General features: G+C 37.0%; 1 protein-coding gene across 1 annotated transcript in view; it reads right to left on the bottom strand.

The window, feature by feature from the left end:
* Window positions 1–22,390, bottom strand: part of LOC139972955 (uncharacterized) — a 30,063-nt gene that overhangs the window by 7,346 nt on the left and 327 nt on the right. Inside the window, exon 2 of the mRNA XM_071979272.1 lies at window positions 5,141–6,382. Coding sequence (XP_071835373.1) covers window positions 5,141–6,382 — 1,242 coding nt within the window. The remainder of the gene's footprint in view (window positions 1–5,140; window positions 6,383–22,390) is intronic.

The following is a 22,390-nucleotide window of genomic DNA, read 5'->3' as shown; positions in this document are numbered from 1 at the left end:
GAATATGTAATGCTACATACCTATTACCTTATTTGATTACTAATAACACATAACTATATCTAAATACCACAGTCTTGCTCTCCTTTTCATTTGTAATTTCAAGAAAGAGGATACTTTTGTTGTCGCTGGGAGAAACATCCTAGGCCGGTAGGCAGATTTCGGAGTTCTGTTAAGCACATATGTTAGCTGCCGGACGTCCTGAAGAGAGGTCTACCCATTGAGGGGTGCGCAGTTATGTATGAGAACCTTTTTCTTTGTTTAAGGGGAGGGGGGAATGGGCTTATGCAAAATAGTGCTGTCTATTCAATCATTTCATCTACAGAATTGTAGCACAAGTTTTCCGGGTTTTTTCAGGCGTGTTTAATTAGATGTAAGCATCCTTACGCGGGTTCCGTTTCCAACAGTCATTAGAGATCAGGGAGTTGTTAACTAAATGATCCCTAACCTATATGTAAAGCACCAAAACTATGTTGCAGGAACGAGAAAAATGTTTAAATTTCACGCGAATCAAGTAAACTATGAATTAACCAAAATATTATTTAATGATGTCGTATACAGTACTCCAGTAATGTATCTTTTTTACATTCTTACCTTTATAAGTGATTTAAACTCTTTTTAGACTGAAAAGCTGTATTTTGTTATAATGATTATGAGAACATTTATTTAAACTGGACACAAGCTTCTTAAACGGTGCTTAAATAAGGCGGATTCTCATATTTTAGGGTTTTGCGACTTTGAACAATAAGGTTCCTGTATGCAATATGATGGATCCACATATCAGTTAATGTACACAAATTCACCCAAGCTGTATTTTTGATCTATCGTGCTTACGAGGTGTTCAGCTTTCGGCCACTGTTTGAACTCAGATAATCTTTGAACTCGATCGTAAACAATTTCAATTAGATGAATCCATATATTAAGTTCCAAGTATTTTATTTCATAATAGCGTTAGGCCTACTTTTATAGTCATTGTATTCGAAAACGTTTTTAGACGTTGACCTCTGTTGATCGTAAGTGACATTTGACCTACAACGGCTGCAACAGGTGTCATCACCAGTGTTGATCCACAATCTAAGTATGTAGTTCATCCAAGCTTCAATTTTTAGTAAAAATGTTTTTCCCGTTTCCAGACTTTGACATATGTTGACGTCAAATGATCTTTGAACTCCATCAATTCCATAAGTTTTTCAAAGTCTCTAAGATGAATGTCCAGACTACATACACCTCAAATGAACTTTGACCTCTTTTAATTACAACTTGGTCTTTTACTCACAAAGCGATGTGAACATAATAAGTAGGAAATTATCGCCGGGCTCAATTTGTGAGTTACCGTGGTTTTTCAGTCAATTCATTCAGGAGAATTCTTCCGGAGGGTTCCGGAGTGTTCGTAAAGTTCTACAAGAACTGCCAAGAGATTACAAAATAAGATTTGTGATTTACTTGAAAAATGTTGCCCTCTGTCGTCTCTTATTTATTTTCACCCAATTTATTTGGATCGACGACGACACGTTCTGTTCATTAATATGCCGTATACTTTAATATGTTTAGGCAAAATACATCTGATATGAAACGAATGTAAATGATATGATGGTCGCCTTAGTTTGATTAATATCAATCTTACAATGAAAACAAATATTGGTTTGATGGAACCCTGGAGTGACCGAGTGAAATCATAATATTGTCATTTTTTTTGGAGGAATTGAAGGATAGATTAAAAGAAAACTTTCCTTCACAAATATCTTTTTTATTATACCTTATTAAATTAATCTGAAATCGAAAATTTTCACCGCAATTTTTTTCTCGTTTTATTCATATTAGCATCATAACAATTAAATTCAGAATCCAGTACATTTTTCTCGGTAATAAGTGCTATAAGGCAAGACAAAGAAGGCATGCATGATGTAACTACAAAATAATTCTACAGAATATAAGTCATAACAAATTACAATAATTCATACTTTAATTAGATATTTCTCTGCAGATTAAACCCTCAGATCAACCGACTGTCAAGACTATAACATTCTTTTAATGATAGCTTGTTCGATACATTTTTATGCCATGTTAAATTCTCGTTATTCTTGTTATTATTCACACTGTACATATTGGGCTGTGAAGGCAATTATGTACACATGACCAACACAAAATCAAAACTCCAGTATGAAATATTTCCCTCGAAAGGGAATTAGGGCGGTATTGAAGAACTTAGCACGCTTAGACTCCGGATATGTGACCTGATTAATTCACTTTGGCTTTGAGTTCAGCGTGTTTGTACGCTGTCGTGTTGAATTAATCTAACCGTAATAATAACTACCGACTTTGCAATCTTCGTTATAGTCATTGCTGACTTTGCATTCCGCGGCCCCCTCGTACATTTTTCAAGGTCGGTAAGAGTAACTGCAGTCTTCCTTTTTAAGGACCCCAACCTCCCCCCCCCCCAAAAAAAAAAAGAAAAAAGTATAGCTTTACCTCGATACCTTTGCAGTTGTGGTTTAACTTTCAGATTCAATCCAAATGTTCTCTGCTCAGTCAAATCAGTAATTGCAAATCAACTCTTTGATTTCGTGACTAATAAACGATGACTTCAGCTTGTATGAGACTAATTTGTTACGAAACAAACCTTTTCAATATTATTTAAGAGTAGATTAATACAGTAAGTGATGCCACAAACATCAACATTGTTAATTTTAAAGTAGTTTTAAGGTCCGAAATTTAGCGACATTTTACAACAGTTGCAAAAAATAAGTACAAGTTGCCCGTGGCAATATTTGAACAGTAACTATGCTTAGAAAAACATGGATATACAACCTTTACCGTTCACGGTTTTTGCCTTAGTATGTAACTCTAATATTTAGGTCTCATATAACACCTGTACACAGTTGAATGAAGAATGAAGAATATATTTAATGCAAAAGATTGAGAAGAATGTAAGTAATAATTAATGTATTACTAATCATCGTTATATCTAGGAGTTGCTGCCATAGGGATTAAATGATTTGACATTTGTGTTTCCCTGTATATGTTGTTTAATTGAATTACATCAAATATAACCATCCTTCATTACTGATAAGAAGCGTAGGTCATTGTATTAATACACAAATAGGAAAATGTACATCGTCTAATGCATTTATGGACAAAACAATAATTAATTATGCTTTGCAATTTCTGACAAACGTTTCAGCACCGGGATGGGTAATTAGTTGATAATTAGATAGATGCTAGTTCAATACAATAGCATATGGACGACCATGACTGAAACCTGCAAAAGCCTGAGTTTAGTGATACGATGGACTCAAAGCTGCCGTTTAGCGATTTGCAGTTGAGCTATATATCGTGGTCACTGGGTAAACATTTGAGCAAGATTTTTTTCTTAAATTGGCAACAACTAGTTAATTCATAATCGGAAACAGCTAATAGTAAAGGCGGGGAATTAATTGTCACTCATGTCTGAAAGTTCAATATTACAAATACCCCAATAGACACTCAACCACTAAATTGATGTCAGTTACCACATAACTACGTAAGGTGAGCCTTCGATAACAATATTGAACTGTACACGTGTCTTCTGGTAGGCTGCATAGTGTTTGAAGGAGAGTTCGGAAGTTACTATCTCACAAAAGACCATACAATGTACGTTGTTACAATAAGAAGGAAATGTTAGTCACTACATTAATTCAATTTACAGCGATCCCAGGAACACACTTCTCCTTTATATATTCTACAGCCTTCACTTCCCTAGATGTCTGACAAATTCCATCCGCATACCACCCCCCCCCAACACGTACATACCCCACCCCTCATACCGCAGCGAATCTTGGATACAACTCTGCCCGATGTCATTTGGCGTTAGATTTACTGTATTCAATTTATCAACAATTATTCCTTAAATAAATGACATATAACAGAGTCTTTAAAACTGCGTCGTCCTACAATATCATACATACTTTTTCAACTTCCTCCGCACACCCCCATTCCCCCTCCTTTCCCAATGCAGGGTTGGATCACCAGTAAAAAATGTAAAGGTAATTTCCTCCTTAATTTAACATGTCTCTGCAAATACAATATGCTAGTCAATATAAAATATTCACGAACAATGATAATGACTGATATGACCAAGGACAAGCATTTACAAAATAACATAACTCTAAATGCTTACAAGATTTTCTACTTTCATGGACAGAAGACAACGAATGAGAAATGTTACAATTAAATCGATACAAACAAAGTTGGCTGCAGTGAATCGATCAATACTCACTTATGTCCGTTACGATAATACCAGGAGGAAGATTATAACTTAATTCATTACATAACATAATATCAACATGTTGGTTAGTTTTGTAACCAAGGTCAAAAATGAAGAATGATAACTAAGATCAAGGAACTAGGTAAGCACCCATTAAGCATGAACATATAAAAATGAGAATAAAACTACTTATATAATGTAAACAATACCAAACGAAACAAAGGTAAACCTTTCAAGAAAAAAACTGGATGTAGAAGAAGAGGAAGAGATTTAAATAGTCGTCGCTTGCCATTTATAGAACGCGTATTTCTTCAACTTCACTTATTCGGTTCTTTACTTCCGGTTCCGTTTGACCCTTTATATACCAAATATTCGCACTTCGATCATTTAAAGTAGTTGAGATCTTGGGGTCGTCGGTGGCCTGTTAAAGAAGTTCATTCGGGTCCTCTTGAGTTCCTATGCCGCTGGACTTCAACTTTCCACGGGCTTTGGTGTTTCCTAATCGAGTACCGTAAGTTGTGAATTTGTGAATGATTGCCCCTTGGGTTCATGTGACAATATTCGAATATGATATTGTATTCATTTGACTAAGGATAGTTATTGAACACGAGTTAAGATAAGTTGAACACTGGTCATCAAACTGGTTGTATTTTAATCATGTTGTTTTCTATTGCTGTTTCTATTGCTCGTTATTGTGTTAGTATCGGTCGTACTGACGTCATTTGTAATATATAGCATATTACAGTAGGTTGCAAGGGTCTTCACACATCGTTCGAAGTTATATAGTGTTGTCCTTATTCATATTGACCTATTCTATAGGCCGACCTAGTAAAATGTGGAGTGTTCTAGTTCTTTGTATTCAGGTTCGTATTCTTCTCCATGGTATCCTTCATACCTCTAATTCCATTGAACCTCAAAGGAGTTCTTAGGGAACCAATTATCTGTATTACGAAAAGATTGTTTTACAGTACCCAGTAGATTCTTACATACAGGTTTTGGGGGATTTATGAGAATTGCATTACCATAATAGAAACCCTGTTGGCTTCTAGTTACTGGAGTTGCTATCTGTGATGCACTCATCACAGAAGGAGAAAACGTTATTGTAGTATTTGACACTTCTTGAACCATAAATCGCTTATTGCTTAGAGCAATCTCATCGTCATGGAGCTTTTTAAAGGCGTCTGTAATATCCTTCTCCATCCCAAGTATATCCCATTGGTTTTCTGCTGCCATGATCTTCTTCGCCACTACCTGAGTGTTCTTCATCGCCTCCGTCCAGTTTGTGACTCCATCTTTCATTTCCTTTAATTGAGTGCATTGTTGTGTTTTTATCTTCTCTAATACTTCTCTCAAATTATTCCTGTCAGCTTTCAACCTTTCAATAACTTGATCATACTGCTGATCGACTTTTTGTTCACTGTTGGCAATTTCCTGCTCGATACTTGTTGTAGCTGCAATGACATTTGCACTCATTTGTTGAACCGATATGACTGCCTTTCCGCTGTTTTCTATAGCACGTTCTAAATTTTGTTTGGCAATAGTTACCCTCGCATTAGGTTCCAGACATTCATGACCTCGATGACCAACGATTGCACAATCTCGGCAAACAAGTTTACTACAGGTTGTACAGTAAAAGCGTAGTTTCTCCTTTTGATGTTCACTGCACCGTGGTACTTCGAAAGCAAGGATACCTTTGATATATTTTTCGTCACTTAATTTGTCAATCGGGATTACCTTATGATCGTGACAGTCTGGTATCTTGTCATGGACCTGTTTGCAAGTGACACAAACATACATGTCACAGTCGATACAACGTTCGATATTCTTGATACCGTTACAGAAATGACATTTTGATGAGGATGTTGATCCTGTTGTGTCCGCCAAGTTAAAACGCTCCATCAAATTCACTAATAGGAAATTACTTGGTAGATCCTTTAAACCAGTTTTGGGTATAGTCACTGCCGCTCGACATGTCGGACAAGAGAACGGTTTGTTTTGAAGACTTTGTGCGAGCTTTTCCAAGCACTTGAGACAAAAGCTGTGGATACATGGTAACATCCGGGGACTTTTGTAGCCTTCCATGCATATTGCGCACTGCAGGAAATTATCATGCAGATCTTTCACGAGGCCACTTTCCGCCATCTTGAAATATAAAATAGAGAAACAGTTAGAATATTACAATCTATCTTCGGACCTGACTTAAATACTAAAAAAACATGATAATAATACTGATTTACAATATGTACAGTATGCATACTGATCGATCATTTAAGTTACCAACACTTATGCCGCAGCGGCAACCAAACAAATATAACAATTTCAATTAAATATGAGCAGCAATTTACACATAACCTTTGACCTGATCAAAACTGTACGCATCTTTTACTCAATATGGAATATTGATATGCTAAAGGCAAGGTAGTTCCTACGGCTTCTGTGTATACTTCAGCCTCTGAGATATCATTTGAAATTCTCCAACGATCAAATGAAGGCTACGGTTATTTTACTCAGTTCAAGGCATTCACATAACAATGAAGGTATAACTACAATTGCAATGGGAAGGTTTTGATACTGTGCCTTTCGCTGAACTAGAATGAATTATACACTACAGTACTCTGAATTTTGCTTAAATCTAATGAACTTTGTTTTCTAACAAAAATGATTTCCTCTCCTGTTGACACTATGTCCTCACATTGAAGAAGAGAAAAGTCATCCACTGGACATAGGCAGGAAAGAAAGTTTGGCCGTGTATCGTAATATAACACACTTCTCCCACCATATCAAGTATATTTTCAGGTGATTTATACCAGAAGATACGGTTTTGGGGTGTTTTAAGGCTTAGGTGTCCGAACTTCAAAGTGTCCATGCTACTACTAGCTCTACTGTAGGCCTAGTAAGTATGCAGGTAGACCAACCTTAAGCCCATTGCAACTTAAATCTTGGACAGTGTTTTATGTGTTGGAAAACGATCTCCTAATGGTAAAGAGCTTTCCATAATAGAACAATCGTAGGTTGAAAATTTCTCCACACTCTTCATTATCAGGTGATATCTGTGCAGATGGTGTTCAACAAGTAGCTCTTGAAACAAATGATTTCTTGGAAGGAGATGACCCACAGTTTGTGTCATAACGAGATTAATCAAGTTGTTCTACTTGCTAATTTTGAGATTTTCTGTCTTTTCTTCTTCTCCAGACCCAAGTCGAGGAATTCTGAAATTCTAAATTATGCTACTGTGTGGATTGATGTGGATAAACTAGCTACTGTAGTTTGTGGATCAGAGATTGAAAGAGCTGGATGGAATCTGGAGTAAAATAGTAATCCATAAGCAAGTCTTGTTAGAAATGAATTCACTGTGATGAAGGAATATTATTGTATTGCTATGGCACCTGAAGTTCCTGAACAATAAATCACCTAATTGGACAACTCTGAAAACACTTGAAGATGGCACTTTTAATCCTCTTCTGTCCTTGCATCTTAGCAACAGTGAATACCTTTGCACATTCACAGCAGAATATAGATGGTCTTTAGCACTGTCAGAGATGGATTCAAATAATGATTCTGCCCAAATTAAAATGGACATAGTGGTACCCATTTTTAATTATTAAGATATGAAAATACTGTAATTTGGGTCTGTTCACCATCTGTGAGAATATTAACATAGGCATCAAACCTTCTTTCAAGAATATCCGTGATAACATGGGTAGATACAGAGTATGGGTTTCAATCCCCCTTCCCTCCCTCATTCCCCCCCCCCCCTTGAGTCTGTTCTACGTATTCAAACAATGCTATCTTGTATGTCTATCTCCTGCTATCACATGTATAGTAAATCGGGGTAAAAAAAAACCACAGGGTAGTTGGGGTAAAAAAAAAAACCCACCCCCACTACAAGTCGTGAGAAATTGAAACACATTTTTGTATGGTGTATGTGAAAACCATGGTGCCCAAGACAATTCTGACATACTTTATTGATTGTTACTATTCTTTTCCATCGGCGTACCGATACTTTTAGCGCCGATTTTTCCCATACTCTAAAAATAGCAAATATTTAGGTTCTGAACACTGTCCTTCAACTTTATCCCGCAAAAAATATAAGAACTGATATATAGGTTTTTGTTTCTTGGTTATGATAACAAGAGGTGTACCTACATGAATCAGTAATGTAATTACCCACACGATCTGCCAGTTTTCTCGAATGACGTGGATTTTTTTTACCCCAGGGTTTAGTGTCCGTTTGGGGTAAAAAAAGACCAGTCCTATTTTCCTCCCAAAATGGTTTATACTTATCACAGAATGTTAGAACTGCTATATGATTGACACAGGGAGTACATCTATGCTCCTCTAATTTCTACCAATATAATAATTTACATTTTATAACTAATTGTTGCCTGTTCTTAACCTTAGTTATTGCTATGTTAGCCTAGTGTTATAGCCTAACACAATATATGTCTGCTGTATATGGTTATCTTGTTATTTATTATTATTATAAATTATTCTCTACCCTAAGTCCCAACCCCACAGTTGGATGTGATACTAATATATAGAATAAAACTCATAAAATATGGTCAATAATGTTTTAGGGGGTATTAAACAGTCTTGATAGAATCTTGCTTAGTCTCGGAAGGTGGGGTTTGTTTCCCGGAGTTTATCGTTTGGCAATAGGTTAATTCATGCAGAACTCGATTGAAAATGCCCAAATAAAGCTTTTCTAAAGTGTGGTGAAAATATTTCTGGTGGTTTTGCACATTTTCTTTGGTAGTATGTTGTTTTAACAGTGTGGACTTTTTTTTACCCCAGCAGGGTTTTTTTTTACCCCAAAAATGACTAACAGCCGGGGTAAAAAAAAACACCCCTTTTCTGAAATTTCTCCTTTACTCATTGTGATTGAAATTTTTATTATGGCTATTTAGGAAAGTATTCCCACTTGTCAACTGACAATGCTAAAATATCTACCTAAGCATCTACCTAACGAGTTTTATGTTAAACTTTAAGGAAACGGTTTTTTTTTACCCCGTCTTACTATATATTAAACACCCCTAGTGAGACAATCAGTCCTGTCTATTACTCCTCTCACTGGTAAGATAACAGTAAGTCATAGAAAGGGTCAGAGGTTATCACTACTTAGAGAGCTGTTTGTTTCTGTGGTCACTCACATCCTGGTAGCAGTAGAGAGAAGAATTCTAATAGATTAGAAAACAGTGCAATCTTGTGTGTTGACTTATTTTTCAATTATCCTTGGAACACTATACACCCTGCTCTTGTTAATAAATGCAATTTTAAAAGTCTGGAAAGTGTCATTTCTGTTATCTGAGAGGCTCATGGCAAACATTTTTCTTTCTTTTATTATTTTAGTGGTCCACTTGGATAATGTCATAGTTGTCCCTGAAAAGTGCTGTGGAAAAGCTACCCCCCTCCCCTTCCAACACATACCTACTTTTGTGTAATTCTTCCATATTACAGTAGTTTGTGCATGCAGTTTTTTAGTTTATGTTTATGTCCCACAGGCTTGGGGTAATCGTAATCAGTAATCGTAATCGATTACAATCGATTACATTTTTTGAAGTAATCGAAATCGTAATCGATTACTTTTGTGAAAATTACAAAGTAATCGTAATCGTAATCGATTACAAGGGCAAAGTAATCGTAATCGTATTACATTTATGATTACAGTGAAATTTGAATGAGAAGGGCAAAATTAGTAGAACTGATTAAAACTAATTCTTACTATTGGCTTTTAGTGTGACCAAAGAAGTGTTCCTGCTTCTAGAATTCTCTAGCACAATAAACTTACACTAAGAAGTACTGGGGATTTGATCACCATATTCAAGGATTTTTTATCACCTGAATTATTCTATTCAATGCTGCCTCTCAGCGTTCACAATCCTTTTGCATACACAACTGGTTGACATTAGTTGACATGGTGTGCTGATTATAGAAAATTATTTCATTAGTACTATATTAAACACTTAACAAACAATAACAGTCAGGCTGACAAAATACATTTAAAATTTAACTTACAACTTATAAATTCATTTAAGTAAGTAAATTTGATAAACATTTTCAGTATGCAAATGTTTGTTAGCAGTTTGTTTTAGCATACTGTAATGCTTTTACAGAAATACTGCAAAACGCATTGGCAGCTAGCATAAAAATTCTTGTGAAAACATCACGAACGGGACATTTCAATGTTCATTAGTAAAACGTTAATTGTACTCATCTCATGTTGTGGGGAAAAAAGTTATTCAGAAATTTGCCTACATTCCATTGTCCAATAAGCCATCCAACTTTGCACCATTTACACCTCTTTAATTAATGTAATTAACCTTGTTGCTGAAGAAATCACTGCAAATTAAGTATTTTGGTGGATCAGAATTTGCTTTACCAGGGTTGACCACTTTTTGATGAAAATAATTTACTTTTACTTTGGCCTTCCATGTCCCATGTACTGTGGAATGCCCCATTTTAAAGCTGTTTCGTTTTATTTTGGTGTTATAATGTAAAAGAGGTTTTAGTTTTGCTGCTATGCAGAAATTATTAGTTTACAAAATATAGTGTTGCATGAAAATCTTCATTTGTTTTACTTTAGTATTTGTCTGTTTACTCTTTGTCTGTTTAAATTGTATTTTTTACTGGACTTATGGGTTACACATCTTAAACATGTTAAGGCATAAATGTGTAATGCCTGGTAGGAATTGTAGATATACTTCCACAATTTTGTCCGTATATGCTCTAAATGCCCTTCCTTTGCCCTATTTCATTGCCCTATTTCCCGGCAGAGAGTTATATTAAACAGATATGCAGAGGTTTGTGCAAGTAACCACAATGTAATCATGATTGTAATCACGATTACATTACAATGTAATCGTAATTGCAATCGATTACTTCAACTTTAGGCTGTAATCGTAATCGTAATCATACATTCTCAAGTAATCGTAATCGTAATCGATTACATTCAGATGTAATCGCCCCAAGCCTGATGTCCCATCTTATCAAGTGAGAGTACAAATAGTTTGATGGATGTCTACATTTAATAGTCACAGTCATCAAAAGGACTTAGATGCTAGCACACATAGTGGCTTCAGTGTCGTTTTTACATGTTACCAACAATTTAGCTTTGTCCATGCATGGTAAGTGATTACATTTGGCCTTAAAATCATAGTTGAGTCAGTTTAGGCAAAATACCATACTTTACTGTCCATCACAACATACCTGGCTAGGCTGAGCAGGCAAATGGCCTACCTCAAAACTCAGATATCTGGCTATAGGCTATACTGCTTATGCCCTTAATTTGCCACAATTTACAGTGTTGGGAATATGTTGCAAATGGAGAATGCATTTGAATATTGGTACAATAGACTGAAATATTCCAGGCTTAGTTACAGTATGACCTAGGCTAACCTAAGTAACACCAGGGCAAGGCTACATCTTCGCACATAGGCCTAGCCTAAGTTAGGCTAGCCTATGTCCCTATTATTGAGGTGTTAATGATAGGCTAAGCCCAAGACATAACAGTCATCCCATGTTGTTCTGGCATGTGGATCTATCGTTAGGGATACAGATTTAAGTAACATGAGGTTGTGATCATTTTTTGTTATTAGCTTTTTGTCATATCGCACCATGATTAAGGACAACCGTAGTCGGTATAGGGGTCTAGGCTTAAGTATATCCTGTATCCGTAAATAACAATACAACAGATTAGCAGACGACACTAGTAAATTACTTAAGATTCCTATGTTATTGCTTCTACTATCGCTTCCTAAGAATTACAAAGTGAAACTATAGTCCAAGTGCTACGAAAATTTCGAGATTTTGCACACAAATGCGGCACGCGATATCACCATTTCGGGTAACTTTATCACTTTACTGTAGTTTATAGTCAAACATGTAGTGTTCTTTCTTGCCGTACACAGAAAGTGCAACCACTTGATGAGTGGCTTCAGTGTATATGTCGCATGACGTCATTCTATCCTAATCAATTTCTATGGAATAATCAAATGCAACAGATATCCACTTATAAGAAGATTATGAATGATGAAAAAGAAATAATGCTTCTAAGAATCAACAGATGTAATGTAGAGAGCTCTTTAAGTATAATATTGACTAATATGTGCGGAATACTTTTCTCTTTTGCTATTCTTTAGTGATTAAAGAATTACTGGAACATTTTCCTTAAAGTGCAGTCTTGGTGAACTGTAATTTGTTTTCTGGATTTTTTATTTAGATTTTTTTTATTATCAAAAAGTACTCATGTTCTCAAAAGATACACAAAACATATCACGAAATATCTAGGCATCAACAGGTATTAGGAATATATCATCACAGCTATCAGGTGGAGAATACTTTGAAAACGTTTGTCTCTATCTCTTTTCCTTTTCCATAACACCAAAATGATTTTCCTCAAAGTTCTGGTTTGAGATCTGTTACTTGCTCTTTAGAATGCATGAATCGTAATTGGCAACAAATACTTTTTTAAGACAACATTCAAGCGGTAAAGGAAGTAATAAGAAATATTCATACAACATACAGTATGAGGAAATTGCAACATCTGAATTAGAACTTCGAAATGCTTTCAAAACCTCATTTTCAACATTGCTTTGTATCGGTGACTGTTTATATGACTAGCTCAATGAAATCATGTCCTTCCACTGTACGTCATTTTCCTTTGTTGACTTTTTTTGACATCATCTAATGCTATCCTTGAAACCTCCCCACCGACTTAGTTAAGTCAAATGTAAATTGCTCAGCTCCCGCTTCGTCTTTTTGTGGTGTCTTTGTCACAAATTGTTGATGTTTGGTTTTCGACTTGTCCCTTGAGATCATTTAGACAGAGTCATCATATACTCATGGTACCTAAGGGGAATAACTTTGGTCTGCTTCTCTTCTTCTGTTCTAAGGTAAAGTGTACATCATGTGAGGAACATCTTCCTGATTAAGTCTTGACTTCTCTTTTTTCAAGTCAGCATTTCCGTTCATGAGCGCATTGTTCACTTGTATCATTGCAACTTTGTTGAGTCTACGACCTATTTTAAAGGCCAAGGATGGTGTTTTATATAATTGAGTTGAATAATCAAAGCCTGAGATAACTGTAATTGCGTTGACCACATCCATGAAAAAGAATAGTCCCTGAGATCAGATATAGCTCTAGGCATTCGGCTCTTCTGCCACTATTCGAAATAACAGTCGCAAAATCTATGAAGTTTGCATCTGATGTGATTGAAGATGTCCTTGTTATGGCCAAGCTTAATGGACAACTTATTGAGTGAGATCAACAATAAAGCTGTCATTTTTGGTACACAGCAACATATCATCGTGTCTCATACCACCGAGCACACTGTGGGTCATATCAGATGCATTACCACTAGGGCATGGTGACAAAAAGGCCTTCCTGGTAAGACCACTTTTCTTTACTTCTTCTCGGTCTTACTTTGGTTTCAGCTGACAGAGCAACATGTTAATGAAGTTTTTCTACACTTAACCACAAATCTTAATATTTGATGCTACATGCCTATCATGTTATTTGATTATATAGCAACACACAACTACAGATAAAGATCACGGTGTTGCTCTCGTATATATTCGTATTGTGTATATAGACTATGTGTGGTTGTTTTATTTGGAATTTCAGAAAAGAGCAACCTTTCGTTGCGCTCGGATAAAAATTCGAGTCGCATAGGCAGATTTTCAATCTTTGTTCAGCACAAATGTTGGCTGATGGACATCCTGAAGAGGATTCTACAAGTGGAGGGTTCATCTTCAACCATGAGAACTACTGTATTTCCTTTGGTTAACGGGTGGGGGCGGGAAGATCAGGGGCTTATGCTAAATGGTGCTGTCATTTCCATCATTTAAACTACACATATCGTGATTGAAAGGTCAGCCGACTGATGACTTTGAGGTATACTGAGTGAACCACAGTCCAGTAATTGAGCACTTATTTCATGTACAATTCAAGTCCTACTCCTTATGTACAGTAGGTTAGGCAGTGATTAATGTGTTATATATATTGTAGGGTTCCAGCCCACATAGCATGTACAGTATCTATTGACTATTGTTACTTACCTATACCTATTGTGCACCTGTTATTATAGTAATTACTTGCAGTCCCCATGTCCAGATGTTATTATGTAATCATCTGCTGACTCTGGTATCATTATTTATGTTATGGTTAACTGTTAATCTTCCTGTATGTTTGTGATTGGGCAACTAGGTTGCTTGGGTGTGTCACTGTGGTTATAACCTTGTGAGTGTTAGTTATCTAGGGATAATGTGTTAGTGTAGCCTAGCCTACTGTGGTGTAGTACTAATTGTGATTGCAAGTCAATAAACAGAACTGCACCAGACATTGGAGTGTACACATGTCCTATCCCTCTCTCGCTCTCTCTCTACAATATGTGTACAATACTCCACACACTACCATAGCGATTTGTATAGTATTATTCTAAGCTCTGAACGCACTTTGTGTTATGCAACTGTAAGGCCTATTGTTCCTATTTGTATTATCCTTATCCTACGCTAACCTAACGTATGTGTTCATGTTAACAAACAGCACCACTCCAAAGCTCAAAGGCATGGGCGGCGATCATGGGGGGGACGGGGGGGACATGTCCCCCCCAATATTTTAGGTGGGGGGGATATAGTATCTAATATCCCCCCCAATATTTGGTGGCATAGTTTTTTTTAAGCATATGTTTTGTATTTTTTTATGGCATCGCTAGTAATTTCAAAATAGAAAATGCTTAGATGCAACTTACAAGGCCTGGGAAGTGCCATTTCCAGCGATCTGGGAGGCATTTTCGGCCAAAATTTTCTTTTGCGCTTCGCGTCAACTAATGGGGGCGCTACGCTTAGAAAGTCTGGGTACAAGCTTTGCCCCTCTCTTGGCAAATTCCTCGCAAGGCGCCTGTCTAACCGTGTCACAATTTGTTATTATATATGACCGAAAGTAGTTTTTACTTTTTTTCGAAATGAATAGCTAGACGGACCGCATCCGTAATGAAATTTGGTTTGCATCTTGTGTAAGTACGTATATGATCCACATCGATATGGGTTCACCGGGTTTCCATTTGGCCTCTTTCCTACAAGATTTCTAACCGCAGGTGCGTAGCCAAGGGGGGTATGAAGAGTGGAGATCGCCCCCCCCCCCTCGAGCATATTTTTTGGGTATTTTTTATGATATCGAAGTTTTATAGTAACCGTTATAAGAGGTTTTAATATTTGTACACCGATAATTTAACTGTGTCTGAATTTGCGAAAATTCCTTGACCAACATTCTTCATCATATTTCCCTCTTCTCGTGCAATTTTGACCGGTCTGTTAGGGGTTGAGGGGTTTTTCTATATTGGTTGTCCATAGATGAAATTTTGTACAACATTATGGGTATGTTTTGAAGTGAATTTATTATTCAAATTCTGAACAAATAATGGGCTTAAAACCTTGAAAGGTGGGGCTGATGGGTATTGTGGGGCGTTACGTAGAATTACCTACAAAAGCAATGATCCACAGGAGATGCAATGAGGTCGAACATGATGTGTGACTGGTGACAATCTTGAAAAAAAGGTTATGAATGAAAAAAAACTATTAGGAAAAACTTGGTTCTCAGGCAAAAGTGTACATCTGGTTGGTCAGTTTCAAGCCCGAAAAGTGCCATTTCCGGTGATCTGGGGGGCTATCAAAACCAGAAATTTTCTTGTACGCTGCGCGCCAACCAATGGTGGCGCTCCGCTTTGATAGTAATTCCCCTGCATCCAAGCAAATGTCCCCCCCCCAATATTTGAAACAGATCGCCGCCCCTGCTCAAAGGTAAACTTTAGGCCTTGGCTAGTTGAGTTTCAATATATTCAATGCTAACTTTTTCACACAAAAATGAACCAATTGTTTCACTTACCTGTTTTACTTTAATTTATTTGAACAAAACAACAATATCAAGTGAAGAAATATTTTTCTGGAAAGTCTTCTGTCAGATATTTGAGGAAAATATGTAGGTGCACACCCTTTGCGCTGTTGTTTATGTTCCTATTGTAACACGGGTTTTTCCAAGTTACTATTTTAGATGACATCAAGGTGGTTATGTCAACAACGGAATTCCCCCGACGTGTTTAAACCAGCGTTACCAGCGGCAGATGCCAAAAAACGCTAGATTTGCAAAAGTAAAACCCCAGAAAACGCTAGATATAGATGTTCATGAACCTAGCCCGAGCTCAATACAAAACGTAACAAATTAATAGAATGAAATCTGCTAGACTACTTATAGGTCAAATTTCTGCAACACTATCCGTGAATGAATGCAGGTCATTATCCTCTTTAAACAGATCCCAATCCGTGTCAGCAAAACAGTCTTGCAGCTCATCAGTTGTCTCGATCTTGAGACCATACTTTATTAGTTCTTTTCACACAAGGGCGGCGGAACCGGGGGGGCACAGGGGGCACGTGCCCCCCACTTTTCCTCAGGTTAAAAATGTGCCCTTTTTCTGCATAAAAATTGAGGTGTCTCAAGTTAGCAAGAGGCAAGGGAACCAGAATCATCACTCGGGAAGGGCCGTTTCCGGCCATCTGAGGGGTTTGTAAAACCAAAAATGTTCTTGTTTGCTCCGCGCCAACCGGTGGTGGCGCTCCGCTCAGATAGTCATGCATACAACTTTGCAAATCCTGGCGACGCCCCTGACTTTTAATGAATTTCTGTGGGTCAAACTCAAAGCTATTTCGGATGGAAAAAATTTGTTGAGATATTAACAAGAAATAAACTCTAATTCGGAAGATTCCTACATTTGCAACTAGCATGATTTCACCTCAGTTTGTCTCACAAGAAAACTTGTTCCTTGTTTCCCAATTTGCACATTGGATATTGCAGTGCTAGTATGCATATTTTTTTGTTGATGGAGTGATGTCTATACGCAAATAAGATAATACAATAAGAGTTAAGGGTACTAAATATAAGGCTGCATCAGTCCAATCGAATTTCTTCAAAGTGCCCTCTGATGTCGGTGCCCCCCCCCCCCCAGATTAAAAGTGCTTCCGCCGCCCTTGTTTTCACATGATTTTGTTGCTTAAACCTTTGTTTGTAAACAGGGATAAAAAGCACTAGTAATGATCAGAGTTTCCAATACTAGCTCGCGAGATGCATTTGTACACATTTTTCACAATTTACAATAGCAGTGATCTAGTGTCTTATTGTCACGAGTAGGACAAGTCACACATTGCTTGAATTCGGGCATTGAGCTCCAATAGACAAGATGGCGCTGACTGATAGGTCACTGGAGGCACTATTCCAAGGCCATGTAAGGTCAACAGAGGTCCACCTCTCAAAACCAACCAAAACCTTCACCTCTGATAACTTTGCGCATGAAGGTCGCGCAGGGGTAAACCATGGACAATTTTGATCAGTTTGGAGATTGAGTTTTTGACCCATAATTGACCTTTGATCACATGACCGTTATGTTTGGAAAACGATCGTTTACCCTATTCACAACTAGTCCCAAAATTTATACCATTACGAGAGGTGATAAAACCAGATGCTATCTTCAAGCCTTTCAATCATAAGGTCCCCAGTTTGAATCACTCCAAGATTAAGGTATGTCGTCCAGTTACAGAGTTGTTGACAATTCATATGGACGTTAAATATAAATCTAATAGAGTGACTTCGGTTAGCTTGCGGCTTTGATAAGCCAATGATGCTTCTTCACAGGTTCCTGCTTGCAGGAGGATCTAAAATACATCTATACATATATACATACATACAAGTGTCTAATGTGAACCAAAGTTTGGATTTTTTTTTTAATTTTTGAAAAATTAAAACAAAGGATGCATGTAAATGTCAAGTTAACTTCAATTTTGAGGAAATTATGAGTATTTAAATGACTGCCATTAATAGTACGAGCCTACAGGATGCATTATGCTATTTAGAGAAAGAGAAAATATTATGTTCCATATATTCATTACACTTTTGTTTAATTATATGTAGCCTACCCACTAGATGTTCTAGAGTATACAACAAGTACATGTATTATTCTTGTTAAGTACTATTTTCACTATCTTGTTACGAAACATAATCAACTATTTACATAACAATAGGATGTCTGCTTGACTTCCAGTTTTCATTCAATTAAATCTTGCTCTCCATACAAGAAAGATATTGACCTCACTGATACACATGTGCACACCTGAATGTATCTCATACAGTGTATGTATAGGTACAGGCTATTCAACAGAAAATTGAACCATCGTATGGTCTGGTCCACTCTTAGCTGAGAAACCACCTTGGAACTCACAAAGCTGCTCAGCTTGTGTTCATATTTAAAGCCTTGAACACAGAGAAAGACCCTTAAAGTATATTGACTGTACAAATACAAATTCAAGTTTGCATTTCAGTGTTAAGGTTTAAGCGGCAAGGTTGAAAATAGTTTTTATAAATATCATTTATGACTTATTCTCTGGGGTAGATCAACACACTAAATCCTGTGTCTTACAGTATTTTAAACATTTGAGACAGACACATTTTAAGCTCTTTTTCTTATTAGTTGGAACCTTTAATTTAAAAGAATAAGTTGACTAACTGATTCTGCACACTGATTAAGGTTACAAGTTACTGTACATCTGCTTATATGCTATAAATATTAAACTACAGAAGCAGACTAATGATAGTTTCTTACAGTAGTAAACTCACACACAAAATGAATACAATTTTAAAAATATGAAAAAGAAAGTGATCTAAGTCAGTGATTTTTTTAAATCAACATGATATCAATTAGGATAACCAAATCTTGTTTTTACCTTTGTCTTCGGGACAAACTCATCTACATCGGGGTTCATCATTTCACCAAAAGGTGATAATTTGGACACTTTTCCTAATATGTTTCTAGTTGAATTCGATCTAGTGGGTAATTTAACTTTATTTAAAGGATCTACATTGAACTGTGGAGCAAATGATAACAAAGTTGTTGAACTCTGCTGGCTTCTAGCCTTTCTCGTTAAGCCTTTCTGACTTTCGGATAATCTTTTGAAAGCTTCTGAAAGATCTTTCTCCATCCCTAAGATTTCCCACTGGTTATTTCCCTCAAGAATTTTCTTTGTAACTTCTTTGGTGTTTGTCATCGCAGCCAACCAGTTCTTAACTTCCTCACAAACAGTCTTCATTTTCATTGGTGAATGTCGTACCTCCAGCACTAGCTCATCTCTATCAGATTTTAGCTGTTGTAGAACCTTGTTGTAATGATCATCAATATCTTTTTCAACTTTCTTAATATTTTCTTCTTCTGACTGAGAATGCATGCCAAAAGTACGATTCATTTCCTGAGCTGAAACAACTTCAGTCTCACTTACTGCCAAGAGATTTTGGAGATCTTCTTTCACACTACTGACTCTGCTTGCAGCCTCGACACAGTTGTGTCCCTGATGTGTAAGAAGCATGCAATCACGACATACCAGCATGCAGCATGGAAGGCAGTAAAACCGTAACTTCTCCTCCTGGTGTTTATCACATCGCGGTGTCTGTGAAGCAAATATCTCCTTCATATATTTCTCGTCTGAGAGCTTTTCAATAGGAATGACTGCATGCTCACTAACACCAGGTATTTTGTCATGGTTCTTCTTGCAGGGGCAACAAATGTGAAATTTGCAGTCTATACAGAATTGTAAGTCCTGCTCACTTTGGCAGAAGCTACATATTGAGGAAGAGCGCCCGGAGGTATCCACCACACTCAGTTGTTCCATCAAACTCACAAGAAGGAAATTCACAGGGAGACCTTTTACACCAGAAGACGGCAAGTCTGCTACCGTTCGACAAATTGGACAAGAAAACATCTGACCATCTCGTTGAAATCTATCTTCCAGTTGCTCAAGACAAGGAAGACAGAAACTGTGTATGCAAGGCAGGCTCTTTGGTTTCTTATCATTGCCATTATAACGTTCCATACAAATGGAACATTGAAGAAAACCTTCACTGATGTCATTCACAAACTTCTGTGCCATGATCTGAAATAGATAACATGAAAAGAAGCAGTTTCATGTAAGATCTGGAAATTACCCTGACATCTGTTCTAATCTCATCTACTTCAAATTGATAATCAGGTACATGAGAATTATGTGATAAATATAAAAACTGTTCTATTAAGTTTAAACTATTTTGATAAACTCTGAACCTAACTGCCATATATTCCATGTAATTACCAAGTATATGAGTACTATTTTAAACTGAATGTGAAAGTTTAGACAATGAAATTAGCAAAGAAATGTATTGCTACTACATGTTTTGAACCCAGCGAACTCTGGTTTACAAGCCCATTGAGCTATCCAGATCTCTTAGTTGATAGTGATTTCCATGAAGACTGGGTACATATGCCAGTCAGAAGCCATAGTACCTTGCATACTGTACATGTAACCCTGCAATGATTATGCCCCAGATTCACTGGATGTACAACCAAGTAAGCCTTACCATTTGAGCTTATTGTGACTATCCAACAGTTTCACAATTAGACCTCTGTTGACTTCAAGTGATTATTCCAAAGGCGTAGGAACCGGGGGGGGGGGGAGGGCTGGGGGGCGCCACCCCCAGTAAAAAATATGGAGGGGCGGAAGTATTATTCCGTCCCCCCGCTTCGCAAGTCAGAAAACCCCTTTTCATTTCCAAATGAGAAAAAATCTCATTTGGAGCACCAAATTGCATCTAAGGCCAGGTGAAAATGCAAAAGTTTTTACAAAATGGAGTGGTTGTTGAAGTGTGCTACATTGCACCAAATTGCATCTGAGGCAACCTGGAAATGCCAAAAAATTCGCCCCCTCCCCTTACACCCCTCCCCCAGGCCGGCCATCAGTCTTCAGCCCCCCCCCACTCAAAAGTACCTTCCTACGCCACTGGATTATTCAATGAAAAACAATAGGGTTTTTGTACTCAATAAGGTGGTCTATACTCTATACGTACACCATGTTTGAAGATCATCAACTTTTAAAGTTGGTGTTTACAAGCTTTTCTGTTGTTGCTTCCTGCTGTTGGAATCCAATGACCTTTGACCTCTACTGACAACAATATGGTTCTTGTAGTCAATATGAATCCGCACACTACAAATATATTTCCTTTAGCCTCCACAGTAGCTCATAGGGTTCTGCACTAACTAATGTACATGGATCTATTTCATAAAAAGTATGAATATCTGCAACCACAGCAGCTCCGTGCTTGAAATGGAGATTTCAGTGCCAAAGTTACATCAAATTACATGTTGAACACAGTATATAAATGATACTCAGTCGCATTTTCAAGTTTAGTGTTACTCTAGCTGTTTATGGTTTGTTTTTTATTGTTTCTATTAAGTTAAATATTGTTTAAAATAATGGGGAAAAATTAAGAAGTTGCTCATTCTCAAACCTGCCACCCTCCAATAGTTATAGAAAGGCAAATTTTAACATTTCTAATTCAAATCTTATCGATGTCAAGTAAAATATTTAAAGGCATTGAAGACGCGCGCACAATGAAATGTCTCATGCCGGTAATCTGACCTAGTTTCGAATGAGGTGTAACAGAAGTGTTAGACACCACCATTGATCCCAGAAAATATACACACAGCTTGCTACTGTCAGTAATAAAGACACAATGCAGCGTCAATACATGCAGCTAAGGTCAATACACTACGCAGTGAACAGTACATAGCAGCGATGGACATCTCAGGTCTAGATTTAGATAACAAGGTAAAGTACCACATTTCATTTTACTGTCTACAAATTTGTAGCAACACGAAAAGAGCTTCACTTGCAAGCAACAGAAAGTTAACGTTTTCAGATGGGGGCACACGGTTTGGGGCGAGTCTTCAATATTGAAGTTATTTTTAAGAACAGTTAATTTAGCATGCACAACTTTGAAACAGCCTACTGATGACCATACTGATTGAACCACAGCAGTGTAGAAATTGGCCACTTATTTGATGAACATTTCAAATCGATCCTACTCCATGTGTACTTTAGGATGTGATTAATGTATTCTATACGTGTACAATGTTTCATACATTACATTGCTATTGGACTTGGAGCTCTGAAATTAGTTACTGTACTGTGTAACATTTGTAAGGCTTACTGCATGTTCAAGAATACTACTACTGTACAGTAGTAATAGCCATATCCTACGTTAGCATAACGCATGTATGTTTACGTATGCGCTACACCGCTCCACTG

Source organism: Apostichopus japonicus, chromosome 9 (assembly GCF_037975245.1).
Source record: "Apostichopus japonicus isolate 1M-3 chromosome 9, ASM3797524v1, whole genome shotgun sequence".
Classification (NCBI taxonomy): Eukaryota; Metazoa; Echinodermata; class Holothuroidea; order Aspidochirotida; family Stichopodidae; genus Apostichopus; species Apostichopus japonicus.
The sequence above is the reverse complement of the archived record's forward strand: the minus strand, read 5'-3'. Positions and strand labels throughout refer to the sequence as shown.